At 44.5% G+C, this 19,244-nt stretch overlaps 2 protein-coding genes across 2 annotated transcripts; both read right to left on the bottom strand.

Moving 5' to 3' along the window:
• Nucleotides 1-4,348: 4,348 nt before the first annotated feature.
• Nucleotides 4,349-9,267, bottom strand: LOC143826529 (vomeronasal type-2 receptor 26-like). Its single transcript, XM_077315363.1, has 6 exons — nucleotides 9,113-9,267; nucleotides 8,233-8,524; nucleotides 6,995-7,858; nucleotides 6,684-6,833; nucleotides 5,820-5,946; nucleotides 4,349-5,250 (listed from the first exon to the last, which is right to left on the bottom strand). The coding sequence occupies exons 1-6, from the start codon at nucleotides 9,265-9,267 to the stop codon at nucleotides 4,349-4,351; spliced, it is 2,490 nt and encodes an 829-aa protein (XP_077171478.1).
• Nucleotides 9,268-11,687: 2,420 nt separating this feature from the next.
• Nucleotides 11,688-15,798, bottom strand: LOC143826528 (vomeronasal type-2 receptor 26-like). The gene is made up of 5 exons (XM_077315361.1): nucleotides 15,514-15,798; nucleotides 13,894-14,757; nucleotides 13,334-13,555; nucleotides 12,889-13,015; nucleotides 11,688-12,586 (listed from the first exon to the last, which is right to left on the bottom strand). Exons 1-5 carry the CDS (start codon nucleotides 15,796-15,798, stop codon nucleotides 11,688-11,690), a joined length of 2,397 nt encoding a protein of 798 aa, XP_077171476.1.
• Between the last annotated feature and the right edge of the window lie 3,446 nt (nucleotides 15,799-19,244).

Here is a 19,244-nt window from a genome sequence, read left to right as displayed (position 1 = left end):
AAAGTCAGGTGCCACCATGGAAGCAAATTCAGGAAATGGGGACGCAACCAAGGGAAGGTGAACATGGAGGGGTGGATGTGCTTCTCATGTATAAAGCCATGCACGAATAGCAAGTTAGCAACTCCTTCATTTCTAAATAAGCAACATATTCCGGTTCTGATTCTGAGATGCCAGTCCATGACTCTGGCACAACTGAAGAAGTGACCCCTTTACTGAAGAATTGTTGCCTATGTGATATCCTGTACCTGTACCTGTACTGGTGATGTTGCATGATGTTATATTAAGACTCTAATTGCAACCACTGAAGAAGCAATAGAAAGCGGGACTGAATACCTGGGACCCCGTCCTGGTTCCGAAATTATTTAGAAGACATGACTTTTTGCCTATTGGTTTCGTTTGCTTTGGGTATAGTCCATGACTCGTAGCATCATAGTTCCTGCCTGCCTGCCTACCTATCATATTTGGAGGAGGATTAAAGAGGTGAAATAAAGTTGTCATGTCTATTCCAGCACGGGGGAACCATGGAAGGTCATTTCATCTTCACTTTTCCCTTCTTCACAACCCATCTATTGGTGGTTGTTGAAACCCAGCATGAACGGTGGTCCCATAAATGATTTCTTGCATCAGGGTTATCATAGTTTATGGATGCAAGGGTCGTAATTTAGACCTCTGCTGTCCCAACACATTCTTTGAACTCCTGGTGCTTGTCTTGTTGATCTCAGTGCACTGTAAGGAATGGTTCTTCCAAATCAGGCACACGGTGTGTGCACAAGGAGACACACCACTGACAGTGCTCTGGGGTGTGGCTCTTTTATAGGGAGCGGCATGCAAATGCAGAGGCCCTGTCCTGTTTAAATCGACACTAAGCCAGTTCAAGAGACAATCATAGAAACAAGTTTTCTGCAGCCTCCAAGGCGGATTTCCAGTCAAAGGAAGCTGAGGGAGATGATGTTGGGGCTTCAGATCATATTCCTTTCAGCAACCCTCAGAGGTACTTCTGCTTCCTTTATACAGAACAAACAATAACTTCAACATGTATATGTGAAGCAGGCCTCTTTAAAATTTAGTCCTTCTTTCCAGGTGTCCTCTCAGAAGTCCAGCTGGTGGAGTCAGGAGGAGATGTCAGAAGACCCAGAGAGTCCCTCCAGCTCTCCTGCCAAGCCTCCGGGTTCACCTTCAGCAGCCACTGGATGTACTGGATCAGACAGGCTCCTGGGAAGGGGCTGGACTGGGTGGCAACTATAACCAGTGATGGGAGCAGCCAGTACTATGCCAGCTCGGTGCGAGGGCGCTTCACCGTCTCCAGGAACAACCCTTCCAGCGTGATGCGTCTGCAGATGGACAGCCTGAAGCCTGAAGACACAGCCCTGTATTACTGTGCGAGAGATGCACCGTGAGAGGAAGTGAGTGGCAATCCAGGCAAAAACCCTCCTCGGTCTTTGGCCGCTTTCCAGAACGAGGCTGAGCTGAAAGAGGCTAAATGAGGAAATTCACACACACACAAACACACACCCTTCATATTAACTCAGTTGAGCTTGTTTTCATTGATTCTAAAAGGCAGAAACACGTTACACTAACATACACACACTAACACTTCTACACGCACCATGTCTAGGGTGTCCGAAGGCAGTACAAGCCTTGAATCCATTTGCTGGAAGATGAGAAGTCCTGGACCATTTCCGCACTGAGGACTCACCTAGTCCTCATTTCACAAGGACTCCCTGTTTTCAGGCGCAGGATCACTCCCCGAATCCCAGACCATTTCCGATTTCTACATTTGGGCTTTCTTCCCCTAATTGTCCAGGCTGCAGATTGCCATTTGATTTCCATATTGGGGTGAGAAGCCATAATGCTTTCATTCAGGGTTTCATGGTGCCCACCATTTTGAGTGTTTGGGCATGTCCCTTCCATCGTCACTAACCTCCCTCCCCCTCCTTCCCTCCCCCTCCCATGAGAAAGGCGTCCTCATGCTCAGCTCTTCCATATGCCCCATGTTCTCCCCCTCCTCCTTCATTCCACAATCCTACAACAGGCAACAAAACTTAAATTCTGCACAGGAATGCAATACCAATTTCCAATCTCAAAGAAAATTGGATTCTTCAGACACATTGGCTCTCTGTGGTTTTTTTTTTTTTTTGAGGGGGGGGTTAAACATGGTGTGGAAAAGGGATCTGGGAATTTTCAGGAATACTCAAACTCATATTCCCAAATGCCCAAATGCGGCCCAGCAGACAATGGAAAAAATCTGGTCATCTGTAACTATTGTAGTTCTCTTCCAGTAGGGGGCAGCACAATCCTTCAAGACCAGCATTCATTAGAAGGCAACGTCATTATGTGTGTGTGTGTGTGTGTGTGTGTGTGTGTGGAGGGGCAATACCAATAATCATCACGATACCAGAAATACATGCAGTACTGTGAAGGATTCTAGAAAGAGAAGAAAAATCCTTTTTTTCATTTTGGATCTTCCTTCTCCAGAGGTTTCAAGAGGAAACTTCCACTCCTGCAAGAAGTGGTAAAGACTTCATGTATCAGCAGCTTCAAGAAGAGATTGGAGAAACAGATGCAGAAGTCCATCTCAGCCACACAGTATAGATGGAACCCTGTCTGGGGCAGGGATGCTCTGTCTTCTCGGTGCTTGGAGGGGGGCAAGACTGGGGGGGGGGGCTTCTGGAGGTCTGGAGGTCTGGCCCTGCTGGTGGACCTCCTGGAAAACACCTGTTTTTTCAGCCATGATGTTAGACTGAATGGGACACTGGCCTGATCCAACCTAGCTTCTCTTATGTTCTTTTGTCTGGGGCAGTGAAGCCCTGTTTTCTTGTTGCTGGGGGGGGGGAGCAGGAGGGCTTCTGGAGTTCTGGCCCTACTGGGTTACCTCCTGATGTCATCTGCATTTTGGCCATTGCGTGACACACAGTGTCGGACTGGATGGACCATTGTCCCGATCCAACATGGCTTCTCTTGTGTCCTTTTGTTTACTTCCTCCTTGAAGAAGGTGAGAACTGAGAGGCATGAATGGTGCTGGGAGGACACACAACTTGGAATAGCTTGAGCTCACTCAATCTCAGAAGCTAAACAATGTCAGTGCAGGAAGACTCTGAGGAGGAAGGTGATAGCAAATCCCCTCTGCTTCTCACTTGCTCTGAAAGCCCCTTGGCTGGAGTGACCATTAGCCAGTTGTGGTTGGTCGGACGTGACCTGCATCATCTGTCAGAAGGGCTTCCTCCTTTACCCAAATGCTGTCTCCACGTATTTTTATCCCGGGCTATATGTAAATGCAAGGCCGGCTCCTTGCATAAATGAGCTGCCTGTCTCAGCTACATCCAGAGACACAAACTTGGTGTCTGACAAGGGTTCTTCCAGCTCCTCTCAAAGCATCCTGATTGGGGGAAATGACATATTCACTTCGATATGTTTTTCTTTTGGCAATGTTTACAGGTAAATGTTCGACTTCTGGATAAAAGGGAATAAGAGGAGGATGGTGCTGTTCTAGGGAACGGGGTGCAGAAGGCTTAATGATTCTCTTCCTAGGTATACGGTCAGAGATCCGGCTGCTGGAATCTGGGGAGAAGGTCGTAAATTCCGGGCAGTCCCTCCGCCTCTCCTGTCAAGCCTCTGGGTTTGATTTCAGCAGCTACTGGATGAGCTGGGTGAGGCAGGCGCCCGGGAAGGGTCTGGAATGGATCGGACAGATAAGTCCAAGTTCAAGTGAGGTATATGTGGCGCAGGAACACTTCGGGCTCTCCAGGGACAACCCTTCCAACAGGCTGTATCTGGAAATCAACAGCGTGAGGTCTGAGGACACGGCCATGTATTACTGTGCGAGAGACTCACAGTGAGAGGAAGTGAATTTGAATCATGGTAAAAAATCAAAACCTTCCTCTCCCTTTCGCAGCTCCGCAGTGTGATTCAACTGAAACTGACAGATGAAAATAGAAGGGTGCAGGAACCAAAAAGTGTTAACAAAAAGAGCTCCCTGAGAGCTCCCCGGGGACTCCCTGGCCTTTCCCCCATATCCAGCCTTAATGGGCTCAACCACTAGCTGTTCCTAGGATTGCCTAGAAAGCAGGGAACTGGGCATATCCATTGACCTGGGGGTGATGTTGTCAAATGTTTACCATGCCAGGGAAAGGGGGCAGAGTCCGAATGGCTACTCCTGCCTCAGACTGCTTCCTCTCTACCCTCCCCACCCAGGTCCTCCTCAGGTATGACCACTTCCGGCCTTTTCAGTTCTTGCCTGATTCTGGGCCTCCTTGAGAGCTGAAAAAAATATTTCAGGGGCACTTCCATGGCCAAAAGGTTGAAAAGGGCTGCTATAGGCAATATAGAAGGAACATAGATAATAGGGCAACTAATGCTTTCTCCTTACGAGTTGTTCCCTCCTGTTTAACTCAGGCCTCAGCAGAATAATGTAACATTTGGGGGAAAAGATACAAGCCAGTAGTCCAGCACTGGAGGTCAAGATGGAGAAGATCTCCACGGCCACCATGGATTTCCCTTTGGTGCTCAGGTAGGATGGAACAAAACACATCCAAACACTGCAAAAGATCAGCATGCTGAAGGTGATGAACTTGGCTTCATTGAAACTGTCAGGCAACTTCCTGGCTAGAAAAGCCACCGTCAAACTCACAATGGACAAAAGGCCCATGTAGCCGAGAACAATATAAAACATGAGAAAAGATCCCTCATTGCATTGTACTATTATCTGTCTCGTCATTGACTTGGCATCTAAATCTGGGTAAGGGGGAGTGGTCCCTAGCCACAATGCACAAATACACATTTGGATAATGGAGCAGGCAAGGACAATGGCGTTGGTCAGTCTTTTCCCCACCCATTTTCTCATCTTAGACCTGGGTTTGGTGACCATGAAAGCAACAATCACTGTGACAGTTTTGGCCAAGATGCACGAAACAGCCATGGTGAAGATGACGCCGAACGCTGACTGTTGGAGGAAGCAGGTCACCGTTCTAGGTCTTCCGAGAAAGAGCAAGGGACAGAGGAAGCAAAGCTGGAGAGAGACCAGGAGACCATAGGTGATGTCTCGATTGTTGGCTTTGACAATGGGGCTGGATCTATGCCTTATGAATATCCCAAGCACCAGGACTGTGAGCAGGGAAAAGGCGATGGCAATAGAAGCTAAACTGATCCCCAGAGGTTCTTCAACAGACAGGAAGCTTATCGCTTTGAGAATACATTGATCCTGGCCTGAGTTTGGATATTGATCTTCTGGGCATCGGATGCAGTCGTCCAAGTCTGAAAAGGAAAAAGGAAATGGCTTCAACGCAATTCCAGACCTTAATGCCAGTTCCCATGAACATAAGTGAAATCGAATGCACTTCCTATATCAGGGGTAGTCAAACTGCGGCCCTCCAGATGTCCATGGACTACAATTCCCAGGAGCCCCCTGCCAGCGTTCGCTGGCAGGGGCTCCTGGGAATTGTAGTCCATGGACATCTGGAAGGCCACAGTTTGACTACCCCTGTATATGCTTCTTTATGCTATTGCCCCTGTATCCATTTAGCCTAGAATCTTAAATGCGTGTGCATGATTTTATTACAAGACCTTTATGATTCAGGGTTTAATGGTTCAACTGACAGCACAGAAACATTCTGGGTTCTTGGACTTGTGCACAAATTACCATAAATTTCTGGCGGGATGAGACACTGTGCTAACATGTTTTGCATAGCGAGTTTGGTTCTTGGTCATCAGTATTACCAGTATGTTGGAAAGTGGGGTGTACTACCAGCGTCATCCGAAGCAGAGTCACGCCCATCTAAAGACCTTGAAGTGTAACATTACGTTGTTTTAAGGTTGCACCTTACCCTTTTGGCTTGAAATCTGTCCTTCCGGGCACAGGATGCAATCATAGCAGCAAAACTTCTCTCCTTCCTTCTTTTTCTTCTGATAGCCAGGCAGGCAGTAGTCATTGCAAATGGAAATGGGCACCACCTATCAAAAACATGAGGCGATTGGGACAGGACACATTAGAATAGATGCTCACCTGTTGTAGTATAAGTCCCAATATATTCCCTGTTGAGCCCTGGCCCCAGAGAGATCCAGATGGCCTTGACCAGAACCAGGGCCTTTTTAATATTGATCAGAGCCCTGGTAGAGCTGCCAAAGTTCTGTAGGGTCTTTAAATGTTGTTCTTTCACCAGGCCCGTGGTGGAGGCCAGGCTGGTTCAGAGGTGCTTGGGACTTCCTTCCTCCCCTCTTTAAATCCCCCTACCTTAGTCTTCTCCCTTCCCCCTACTGCTGAAATAAAATTGCTAGCAAGACCTATGGCAAAATGGTGAAGCACCTTATGAATTATATTGATGTTTATAATATTTTTATGAAGTATGGTTTTAAATATTTAAAAGAGTTGTTGTAAACCCCCTCAAGCCCACTCCCGGCCTAGAAATTAACTTAGAAATCAATAAATATATAAATGCAATTAAACCTTTGAGATTTGCAATGAAAGAACATCAACTCTCCAGTGAACTGACGGGCAGTGGAACTGAGGACTGTACAGAGCTGCTATAGAATCATAGAACCATAGAGTGGGAAGGGGCCATGCAGGCCATCTAGTCCAACCCCCCTGTTAAAGGAAGCCAATAAATAAACACCTGGTTAAAACCTCTCTGCCACACAATTAGATCCTCGTGAATGATGAATTTTTCTCCTTCCGGAGCATCGGTGTTCACCTTTCCAACTTTCACTCTTTGCAAAGACCTATTTGAGAAAATCACCAGGTTTGTAATGTCGAAGCCAGTACTGATTTCCATCTTCTCGTTAAAGGAGATTGTTTGTCCAGCTGAGTTGTTAAACGAAACGTGTCGTAGGAGTGAGTGGAGCTGCATGGAAGACAAGTGAAGGAGTCATAAGGAAGCAGAATTTTCATCCCACGTTCTCTTTCAAAATCTCTGTTCCTCCACCTGCATCTGCCCTGTCCAGGCACAACAAACAAATCTTCTGTGGCATGAGACATAACGTGCTTCCTTGAGCCATAGGTTACCTGCCAAGGTTGGACGCCTTGAAGGTCAAGTCTTTTCTCTCCTACCAATGATCTCTGTTTGTATCGGGATACATAAAAGGCATGCAGAGCATGGGCTATGGCATAGGCAGCATTATAGATACTATAGCTGTGGCCAAGCATGGGCATTTCGAAAACAGGCCCCGGAAGAGTTGCCAGCCTCTCCTCCCTGGTACATGCTTCGTAGGTGTCCAGGTGGTCACTGGAATTTAGAAAAGAGCAGATGAACGCTTGCTCCCAGAATTCCTTTAAAAAACTGTCTTGTTTCGTCCAGTCGGGTTTGATATCTTGAAGAAACGTCTGGAAGCCTGGGAGCTCTTCAGTGTGAACCGTGAAGGAAATGACACCATGGAGATAGGCCATATCCCAGTCCACGATGATGCTGGTCATTGCGAATTCTGCTTGTGCTGTTGTAACCCACACCTTTCTTAATGCCCCATCTTTGTTCCTATCAAAACCTCCCATCGCTGCAAAGACGAACAACGTGATAATAGTCCTGGATTCCCCATAGAGGATAACTGTCTTTGCTTTGCTGCTGGCAAAGAGCTGAAACGTGCTCGAAACTGACTCCCAAATGTCTTGCAGGCCTTGCCAGTAGAACTGGTTATTGATTCTTTTGGCGAAGGCCAAACAAATTCCATTTTGGGCAAGCCGCGGCTCCAGCGTCTGCAAGAAATGCTCCCCGCTGTCATCATTCACAACAAAAAGCCCAATCCACGTCCATCCAAAATACTGGAGCAGCCAAATAATCCCCATGTACTGCTGGTCTTCTTTTGGGACCATGGAGTAAAAGGAATGCAACTGGGTCACCTCATCCTCCTCTTGGGCAAATGGCCCGTATGTGAGCTAGAAGGAAATGTGCAGATATTTTAGAGGTGACTCAGAAGGAGCTTTGGTGATTCTGTCCCTGTTTATGCAAAGAAGACTTGCAGGAGGAATTTTCAGCATGGACAAGAGTTCAGCTCTAGGATGCTCCGGTTGAGTCCTATCTGGTTGCGGTAATAAGAGACACTTTCATGGCAATGGTCATGGAGCAAGGATTTTCTGAAAGACTGCCACATTACTCTCACCCTAATGCCTTGGAGACTGTTCCCATTTCAACTGGTTCTTTGGCGCAAAAGTTGAGATTTTATTTTTGATCAATCACACATCTCCCTCCATCTGATACACACGAGATCTCCCATCATTAAATCTCTCATTCTTCCATGCACAGTTCTTACTTGTGGAATTTTGAAGAGACTTAAAATATTGGCCATGTGGAAGGAGACATCAGAGCCAAGTCCTCCGATGATGGCTGTTAGCGTTTTGTGGGTGTCACAGTCGTAGTTGGGAAAATATCTATGAGATTTATAGAGCAGCTCCAGAATGGAACGGTAGGTCATCTTTTCATTGTAGTAGCTGTCGCAGATGTGGAATCCAAGAGTGATGTTGGGTAAGATCTTGGGGTTGTTGTTGATCTCCCGGACAGCAAACGCCACAGCCAAGAGGTGTTGGTAGAACTTTGTCAGCATACTTGAAAAGGAATTCAAATATTGTTTAAAGGAGAATTCTATAACATGCCACCAAGTTACCGAAAAACAATTCTGGTTTGAAATGATTCAGAGTTATGGGCCTCAGTAGAACACATAATTGTCTATATCACAATACAAGTAACAAACTGAGGTTTGTGATAGTTAACATTTCAATGGGCATTGCTTACATTCCTACTGTCCTTGACCACAGAAACTCCTTACTGTACAATATTTTCTTCTAGAAAACGAGTGTCTCACATTTGCCTCTGGTTATATCACAGCTTTTCAACATCTTCGCATGTTATTTCAGACACATTTGAAAGTTGACTTTTTTCAAATAAAACTTTTTAAAATGTTTTTCAACACTATACATTCAAGACATCGACGAATCTGACTACATTCAAAGAGATCACATGTGAAACAATGCACGCAATCTCCCCTTCAGTCTCCAGATAGCCCCTAACCATCCCAAACCCAGAAGAACAAATAAGATTCAGAAAGAGATGGTAAAGAAGAATGGCTTAGCTGGGTCAAGCTGAAATGTTCTTTCAAGTCATAAGAAGCAGGACGCGGACGGTCCTTTCCTTACTGTGGCATTTCTAATATATTGGGAGAAGGATATTCATCAAATTCCAGCACTCGAATCTCATAAAAGATCAGAGAAGTCATTCCACCGATCAGGAGGTCTCCTGGCTGAAAGAACTCATGAGGAACAGGGAGGAAATCTTTCATGTGGCACTTCATTGTATCCGCTCGTTGGGCCATGCAAGAGAGGATCAGCAGAAACAGCAGTTGGCCCAACATCTGGATCGCCACCCTGGTCTGGATGCAGCCTCGCCTTGCCCTGTCTTCACCTTGACTGAGTCCACCTTCTTTGCGTAGAGGATAGATCTATCAATACACTTTTGAAAGGTGAATGCTAGAATCTGCCTCCATGGCTTTGTTTCCAGCTGGGTAAGAACTGCAGGGCAGAGAACACCAGCAGAGAGTGCCGTCACGCCCCTCACACGTCTGGCCGTCAGCAAAGCGGGACGTCAGAGATCAAGCTGACAGATTCACTAAGCCAAGTGACTTGTTTTAATACAACATCCCAACTATGCATAGAGCCTTCAGGCTGTTTTTGAAAGTTCTTGGGAATATTGCTGAGATGTTCAAATTATAGTGATGGGTATAATTCCCGTAGGAGCTCATTGTCCCGGCAGTGTCTGGGCTGTTATTGGCAAAGATGGTCACAAACATGTTTCTCACCCCATAACTGGCCGCCCAAATGTCCTGTGTTCCATAATATGTCAAATCACCTCCCACTCCCAGAATTCCACGGTGAACAAACACACACAGGAAAGGCTTAACATGAAGCCAATAATTTGATTCTTGAAGAATTGTATGATTCATTGAGAAGGCACACATCACTAAGGAGTGGTGCCTCAGAAGTGAGCCCAAGGGAATTCAGTGGACCTAACTTGCTTGTAGGTATACTTAGGTTTATAATAGAGGTATGGGGGGGAATGATAGATAGATAGATAGATAGATAGATAGATAGATAGATAGATAGATAGATAGATAGATAGATAGATAGATAGATAGATAGATAGATAGATAGATAGATAGATAGATAGATAGCTACACTATTCATTTTGTCTCTCTATCACCCCCTTCTATCTTCTGCATGAAAGGACCATGTTCTTGGACTTTGTGATTTCAGCTGCTCCACATTGTGCCTTTTCATTAAGACAATCTAATTCATCCTGACCTTTCCCCTTCTCCTTTCTAAGTGTCCAGATCTTGAATCTTTTAGAGTGACCCGCAAGGATCCTCCGCCATACTTCAGATAAATAAACAAAATGAACATTTGCAGTGCATCACCTGCCATATTTTTAGTGGACCGCTTTATGTGATGTTGAGAGCCCCTTGTGGTGCAGAGTGGTAAGGCAGCAGACATTCAGTCTGAGGCTCTGCCCATGCGCCTGGAAGTTCAATCCCAGCAGCCGGCTCAAGGTTGACTCAGCCTTCCATCCTTCTGAAGTTGGTAAGATGAGTACCCAGCTTGCTTGCTGGGGGGTAAACAGTAATGACTGGGGAAGGCACTGGCAAACCACCCCATATTGAGTCTGCCATGAAAACGCTAGAGGGCGTCACCCCAAGGGTCAGACATGACCCGGTGCTTGCACAGGAGATACCTTTACCTTTACCTTTTATGGGATGTTGACAAGGCAATATCTGAGAGGGCAGGCAGTTGTATGCAAATAGGCCTCTAACCTAGAGTAGCATGTCTTTCACAAAAGTGTGTAACAAAACTTCTGGCTAGATTCATGCAGGTCACCAGGTTGGTGTGAAGCCGGAGAACCAAGTTTGAATCCAGGGGCAACTTTAAGACCAACAAAGTTTTATTCAAAATATAAGCTTTCATGCGCATGCATACTTCTTCAGATATAAAACTCAACAAACCATAAGGCTGGTTCGGATCTAGTCCCCTTCCTTTTTTTTTTCTAATGGTAACATCACCCAGTACCACTAGATCACATCTCAAGAAATCCAGAAGTGGCAGAAGGCAGTTCTAGGAATCCCTGGCCATTGCAAGAACTACCACGCATCATTTTCAGACTTTCCCCAGAAATTACATAGCAACATAGCCCACATCATTCATCTACTCCCATTTTTCTCTTCCAACATTCCCTCTAGTTGCCAGGTTTACAACGTCTGTGTGGATTGACTGGGGAAGTGTCACAAACTTTTCAGACCATCACTATGCAAGGATGCTAGGACACATACTTATGGGGAAGGCAACTACAGCAACTGTCCTCAGTCACTCAGTTGAGTTCATCACTATAAACAAATGTGATGAGTGAAAATCATGAATAAGCATGCAAGCATATTTTATTCCTATTAATTTGTTGGTTTTGTTACTTTGGACATGCAATGGCATGATCTACGAAATATGCTTCATTAGTTTTCTTTCTTCCTCTGTTCTGACCTACAAACCATGAGTAGTATCAATTAATTCCAGCTGTGACTAAGAAAAAAAATTCAAGTCAGAGTGGGTAGACTATACCTTATTAGAGAAGCTGCCTGAACTCTCATGACCAAAACAAGGAAAACAGTACACACTCATGCCTTCCATGTTCTTTCCATGAGAATAAATAAATATTGTAGGAATCTTAGACACTTTAATTCTTCCTTCTTGATAGCAGATCCCTGTTGTTCAGCTGGGGCCTCAACAAAATAATGTACAATTTTGGAAAGAAGATACAAGCTAATAATCCAGCACTGGAGGCCAAGATAGAGAAAATCTCCATGGCTACCATGGATTTACCTTTAGAGCTCAGGTAGGTCAGAACAAAACATACCCAGACACTACAAAACACAAGCATACTGAAGGTAATGTGCTTAGATTCATTAAAATTATCTGGTAACTTCCTGGCAAAGAAGGCCACAGTCAGGCTGATTATGGATAGAAGTCCCATGTAGCCTAGGACAATATAAAACATGATGGTAGATCCTTCATTACATCCTACAACAATCTCTTTAGTCAATGACTTTGTGTCAAAATCTGGGACAGGGGGCCAAATTCCTAGCCAGATCGTACAAATGACCACTTGAATCAAGGAGCATGAAAGCACAATGGAGATGGCTAGTCTTTTCCCCACCCACTTCCTCATGCTGGACCCTGGTTTGGTGGCCATGAAAGCTACTACCACTGTGGTGGTTTTGGCCAAGACACAAGACACAGTCACTGAGATGATGCAAAAAGTAGATTGTCGAAGGAAGCAGGTCACCTCATTTGGTTTCCCAAGAAAGAGCAAAGGACATAGGAAACAGAGCAGAAGAGAGATGAGAAGAGTGTAGGTGATACTCCGGTTGTTGGCTTTGACGATGGCGGTTTTGTTGTGCTTAATGAAAGCTGCAAACACGAACACTGTGATCTTGGAGAGAAAAATGATAGCTGACAACAGACTGATCCCTAAATGTTCTTCGAAAGACAGGAAGCTTGTAACTTTAGGAAAGCAATCGCTTTGGTCTTTGCTTGGATAATAAGCGTCTGGGCAACTGATGCAATCATCCATATCTAGGGAGAAACAAAAATTAAGAGTAGCCATCCCAGTAACAATTAATAATTGCATAAAGATTACCTTGTCTGTCTCTGATAAGTGAAGAACTCTGTAGATCTTTAAGCGATGGGGATCCTGATTCTTTAGTTCTGCCCAAGAGGAAGGCTGTGGCCCTGATCACATATTACAGTAGAGCAGAATTCCCTCTTTTTGGAAGGTTTTGTATTGTATTGTATTGTAAACATGGGAAATCATGTTATATACATTTTAATTTCCATTAACCAAGAGTACTGGGGAACCAGTAGGCTACATCCTGTACCTATCTGGTTTGAAATCTTCCCTTCTGGGCAGGCAACACAATGGTAGCAGCAAAATCCCTCGCCTTCCTTCTTCTTCTTGTAATAGCCAGGACGACAATAGTCGTTACACACAGAACGGGGTGGGATCTATGCAAGAAAATAAACAGGGATATTTGACACCCTTCCAGTTCCGCTCAAATTCTGATTTGCAGTTGTAATCAAGAGGTACTGAAATAAATGAACTATGTATCTGAATGGATCATTATTTCCATGATTAGAGTCCATTTTGCAATTTCTGATAACCCGGTCCCCCTTTCCAATGCAGCTTCCTCCTACTCCGATAGCTAAAAGGCATACTTTTAAGCAGAAATATGATTTTTTTTTTGGCGATCCTAACTACTGTCTCTGTACGCTTTCAATAACTCCCAGGCCAACCATCCTGAAGGAACACCCTAGAACCCATACCTGGTTAAAAGCTGCCTGCCACACAAATAGATCTCCATGGATGATGAACCATGCAGGAGCACTAGGATCCACCCTTCCGACTTTGACTCTGACGAAGGACTTATTTGGCAATGTCACCAGGTTCAGTATATCGAATCCAGCCCCCACTTCTTTATTCCCGTTTAAGGACACTGTTTCTCCAGCCGAGTTGTTAAATGAAAGGCCTTGGAAAAACGAGTGAAGCTGTAGGGACGAGGGAAAGAAACAAAAAGTTGTTTCCAGGTGAAGGTACCTGTTCTTTCCTTTGTGCCTATTTGATAATGACAGACCCCAAAGCTTTCTCTCGTTTGGAGGGGGGGAAGAGAGCCCACCAAACAGCTGATAATTGCAGACATGTCAATCCCTTTAAATACCGTTAACGACAGTCGTGCCTGAGAGAAAGTGGGGGAAGGCATTTAAACTGGCCAGATCATGATTCAGTCACTACTGATCCAGCCCGTTTAAATTGAAGGGCTGGGTGGTTTGGCTTGGATACGTCCTAAAAGTATCTGAATAAAGGTATTTTGTGGTGGAGAGATTACCTGCCAAGGATGGGCTTCTTGAAGGTCAATGCTTTTTCGTCCATCTTTTGTTCCAGGATTCAGCCTGGATGTAGACATGACATTCAAAGCATGTGCAACAGCATACACAGCATTATAGATACTGTAGCTGTGACCTGTCATTTGCATTTCAAAAACGGACGAAGGAAGACTCTCCAGCCTCTCCTCCCCAGTACACGTGTCCTCCATCTCCACCGACCCCCAAGGGTCTGGAAATGTGCAGTCAAACGCTTGTTCCCAGAAGTCCTTCAGGAAACCATCTCCTTTTTTCGATTTAGGTTGTATGCTATGAAGGAATTTCTGGAAGTCAAGAACCTCACGAGAGTGGATGCTAAAGGAAATGGCGCCATGGAAGAGGTCAAAATCCCAGCTCCTTTGGAGCCCAGATAACGCAAAATCAATTTGGGCTGTCAAAATCCATACCTTCCTAAACATGGCATTTTCCCTATAGGTTGGATCTCCCAGAAATATCTTATTATTCATTGCTATCATGGTCATAGATCCTCCATAAAGAATAAATGCGTTGGCTCTGCTGTCTGTGAAAGACTGGTACACATTTGAGACTAAAGCACTGATGTCGTCTAAATTATCCCATTTGCCTTGGTTTGGGATTCTGCCCCTGGAGGCCAAACAGATTCCATTCTGGGCAAGCAGTAGCTCCAGGGTCTTCAAGAAATGTAGCCCGCTCTCATCATCTGCTGTAAGGAGCCCAACCCACACCCATCCAAAGTGGAGAAGCAACTGGATAATCCCGGCATACTGATAGGCTTCATTTGGAACCATGCGATAAAAGGTGGAGATCTTGGCTGTATCCTGCTTCTCGAGGGCAAAGGAGCCATACGTGAGCTAAAAATGAACGAGGATTTTACGGATAAGTGTGGAGGTATATTTTGTATTTTTGCATATGCGTGGCATGAAATTTTACTGAAGGAAGGGTTAAAATCCCGTTCTCTCGTTGCTACTTGTTTTCACGTTGTGATAAAATATCCTAGTTCGATACATGCTAAAAAATCCCTAGGTGATATCACACTTTCCTCCCCCACTTTTCCTGTATGAAGCAACGCCTCTTTGCAACTTCTTCTTCACACTGAAGGAGAAGAAGAAGAAGAAGAAGAAGAAGAAGAAGAAGAAGAAGAAGAAGTAGAAGTAGAAGTAGAAGAAGAAGAAGTAGAAGTAGAAGAAGAAGTAGAAGAAGAAGAAGAAGAAGAAGAAGAAGAAGAAGAAGAAGAAGAAGAAGAAGAAGAAGAAGAAGAAGAAGAAGAAGAAGAAGAAGAAGAAGAAGAAGAAGAGTTGGTTCTTATATGCCGCTTTTCCCTACCTGAAGGAGGCTCAAAGCGGCTTACAGTCGCCTTCCCATTCCTCTCCCCACAACAGACACCCTGTGGGATGGGTGAGGCTGAGAGAGCCCTGATATCACTGCTCGGTCAGAACAGTTTTACCAGTGCCGAGGCGAGCCCAAGGTCACCCAGCTGGCTGCATGTGGGGGAGCACAGAATCAAACCTGGCATGCCAGATTAGAAGTCCGCACTCCTAACCACTACACCAAACTGGCTCTCTAGAAGGCTTTTTTTTTTTACCTATCCATAATAATAATTCTCCTACCTGAGGGATTTTGTAGACTCCCAAGATGTCTGCCATATGAGAGGACACGTCGGCCTCAAGTCCCCCAATGGTGGCGAGAACATTTGTCTGAGTACCGCATTTGTAGTTTGGGAGGAATCTGTCTGAATGGAAGAGCAGGTCTATAGTGGTACGATAGGTCATCTTCGAATCATAGTAGCTGTCATAGATGTGGAACCCAAGAGTGACATTGGGCAAAATCTTGGAATTCTCATTGATCTCATAGACAGCAAATGCCAAGGCCAGCAGGTGCTGATAGAACTTCATCACCGTTCTGTAAATAAAGTTTAGACATCATAACTTCATATGTTCTTTTCTCGTCTTGGTGTATTTCAGAATACACTTAACTACACATTAAATTGATTTCTTCGTGTTTGTAATAATCTGCTCTCTGGCCCATAGTACATGAAGAAAGTGAAAAAAATAAACAAATATAAACCATTAGTTTTACTGTGGCAGGAAGCCATCTATAATCCAGAAGATAAAAGCTTGAGAAATGGCCTGCTTGGTGAGACCTGTGGTCCACTGAGGCCAGCATCCTACACCACACAATGACCAGGCAGCTCTTCTGGAAGGACACCAAAAGAACATAGAATTTCAGGGTTTCCCCAGTGTTGATTCTGAGCGCTGGTGAGCATATGAAGCTCCATTATGCTAAATCAGACCAGTGGCCAAAGTTCTATGTTGTCTAATCTGATTGGCTGCATGTCCCCAGAATTTCTGGTAGAGATCTTTCACATGCTTCACTACCTGAATTGTTTTCCAAGTTAGCAATCCTGGTCCTATGGCATTCGTTTTTGGAGGTCCTTTCCATCTGGTTAAACTTCTCAAAAATTGCAGTTTGTCTTGTGATCTTTCATAGAATCAGAGAATAATAGAGTTGGAAGGGGCTTCATGGGTCATCTAGTACATTTTTTATTACAAGTTTTAAATTACATTGAAAAGAGCAAAAATGATAAAAAAAGGAAAAGTTTAAAATAACACAAAAAAGGGAAAGAAAAAGAGAGGAAAAAAGCAATAGAAATTCCAGACATACAAAAATCTTATTAAATACTGTTCATCAGTCTTACATTTATCATATTAAAATGCATTAAGATATCTTCTTATAGTCTAAATATCCAATCTAACATCATTCCGCGTTTCTATATAGATTAATCTAACATGCTTCAATAACCCCTCTGTGCAGAAAACACAATCAGAGATGTGACCAGCCCAAGGTCACCCAACCGGCTGCATGTGAAGGAGGAGTGGGGAATCAAACCCGGCTCACCAGATTTGAAGCTGCCAATCTTAACCATTAAACCCAGCTGTAAGAGCAGTAGAGAAAGATATGGGACAGGTACTTCTATAAACCATTGCGAGAGTGCATGAGATGGAGAGTGGAGGGGAAAACTTACTGTGGAACTCCAAACGGGTCTATCAAAGAAGGTTGTGCCTCAAAAGAGAGTGAGTGAACTTCATAAATAATCTGGGAAGCTATCCCACCCACAAGGAGGTCTCCTGACTGGAACCATCTGTGTGGAATGGGGATGGCTTCATTCCTAAGGCATTTCATGGTACATCCTCTGGATATGATATGAGGTAACAGGAAGAACCCCACCATCCAAGCAGAGACACATCTCTCCTCTGGCCATTCCATCTGCCACATTACAGGAGACCTGGAATGGCAGCAGCAAACAGAATCAATTCCGGAAAGAGAAATCTATCAGCCATGTGCCTTCCAGTTCCAAAACAGGAGGCATCATATTCACAGTGTCCTACCAAGGATCCTCTCCTGGTTCTCTGTGAAAAAGGAGGGCTATTTTATAACCGCGTTCAGTCTTGTTGATGGGCTGTTTCCTGGTACCAGATCAGAGTTTTTGATCAGATGAACAAATTATAGTGATGTGACTAATTGTGTCCACGGTGTGTGTGTGTGATAATAACTTTGGGATAATTTAGGCTTTGAAATTGTCTTTGTCCCCCTACTCCCACCCGGCCATCTCACCACAGGTCTCCTGAGTTCAGTACAAGGAAAACAAGGGGAATTATGGGATGACAACAACCCATCTCCAGACTCAGAAGCTAGAGATTCAAATTGATCACCCTGCAAATGGCTTCTTAAAAATACTTTTAAAAAATAGCAGAGCCTTTGGGGACTGCTTATTCTTCTTGGGCCTCCGTAAGGCAACGCCTCGACTCAGGAAACAACTGAGCCTGTGGGTAGCTTCTTGTGAGGGGGTTATAGGCTTGATGGAATCCTATGGGATTCTTGATGACATTAATTTAAGAATGGGATTATTCCCGGGGTACGCCTGGCTAAGTTGTTTCTTTGCTTTCCTTTGCTCCGGCCTTGTCAGGAGTACAATACTGCAGGGGTTCGCCGTCTGGAAATGGGGGTTTAATGGGGTTACCTGTTTTATTTTTTTACTATGTTTTATTGTATTATGATTACTGGAGTTATGTAACCCGCCGCGAGCCAGCTGGGAGCGGCGGGCTAAAAATCGAAATAATAATGAAATAAATAAAATAAAATAATAATGTATTAAATATATAATAATGAAATAAATAAATAAATAAATAGTAGTTCAGCAGTGGAATCGGCTACCTAAGGAGGTGGCGAGTCCCCCTTCATTGGTGCTCTTCAAGCAGTGCCTGGACGGATCCTTCTCCTGGATGCTTGAGGCTGATCCTGCACTGAGCAGGGGACTAGACTATGTGGCCTGTATGGCCCCTTCCCACTCTATGATTTCTCAATTCTCATTTCACATAACAAGACCTTGAAACACTCCCTTATTCTCACAAGGGGGCAGAAGCACTCTAACGAAGGCAAAACGTAACCATCCCTGAAAGAAGGAAAATGAAATGAATTTCCAAGTTGCGGTTTCAGTGGTGAGGCTGGTCATTTCCTCCGCCATGTGTCAGAAAACTGCCATCAGACCAGTCTTTCAACCTCTTGACAGCTCAGGGGACTTTGCCACAGTTTTCTCTTAAAGTCTGTGAACCTCTTATGCAGCTCTAAGCTCTGGGGGGGGGGGCGTGCTAAAAAATAGGAATCCCTTCCCCCCAGTTACTAATATGCAAACTGGATGGTTTAGAACACTTAAAATATTCATTAATTAAATCGTTCCCCGCTGTTTCCAAGGTCAATTTGTAAGTCATGGTAAAGCAGGGGGAAGATGTACCACATCCTACCTGGATATATGGCAGGATATAACGATAAAATCAGGATTCGAGTTAAGAACATGTGTACATTATCTCTTTTTATGATGCTGCTGGAAAAGGTCCAACCATGGTGTAGGGATGGGCACAAAACGAAACATTCTGGTTCACTTTTGGGTTCCAGACAGCCCGTGAACCGTGCCCTGAACTGAGTCAGAATTTTCCCAAATTGAACCACTCAGTTCAGACCCCTTTCACCCTTTTTTGCTTCCCCTCACCTGAACAGGTTACATGGCCCAGAGACATTTAAACCTAACGGCTGACGTATGGACAAATTTAAGTAGTCCAAACAGCCAAACCGAATTGGACCAAAATCCAGTGAATGTTCGGGGAAGGCACTTTCCTTGAACTTTGGTTCATGCCAAATGTTGACTTGGGGACCGGTGCATGCCCATCCCTACCGGTTAGCCCATTGTCAAAAAGAAAAGGGTGAATAGGATTGTTCATTGATCTAATCCTGTTGTTTTCGAAATTTGTAACTGTAGTTTATAACTTGAGATCCCATAACCGTT

Source organism: Paroedura picta, chromosome 16, assembly GCF_049243985.1.
Source record: "Paroedura picta isolate Pp20150507F chromosome 16, Ppicta_v3.0, whole genome shotgun sequence".
Classification (NCBI taxonomy): domain Eukaryota; kingdom Metazoa; phylum Chordata; class Lepidosauria; order Squamata; family Gekkonidae; genus Paroedura; species Paroedura picta.
Note: the sequence above shows the minus strand (reverse complement) of the source record. Positions and strands in the feature narration are given on the sequence as shown.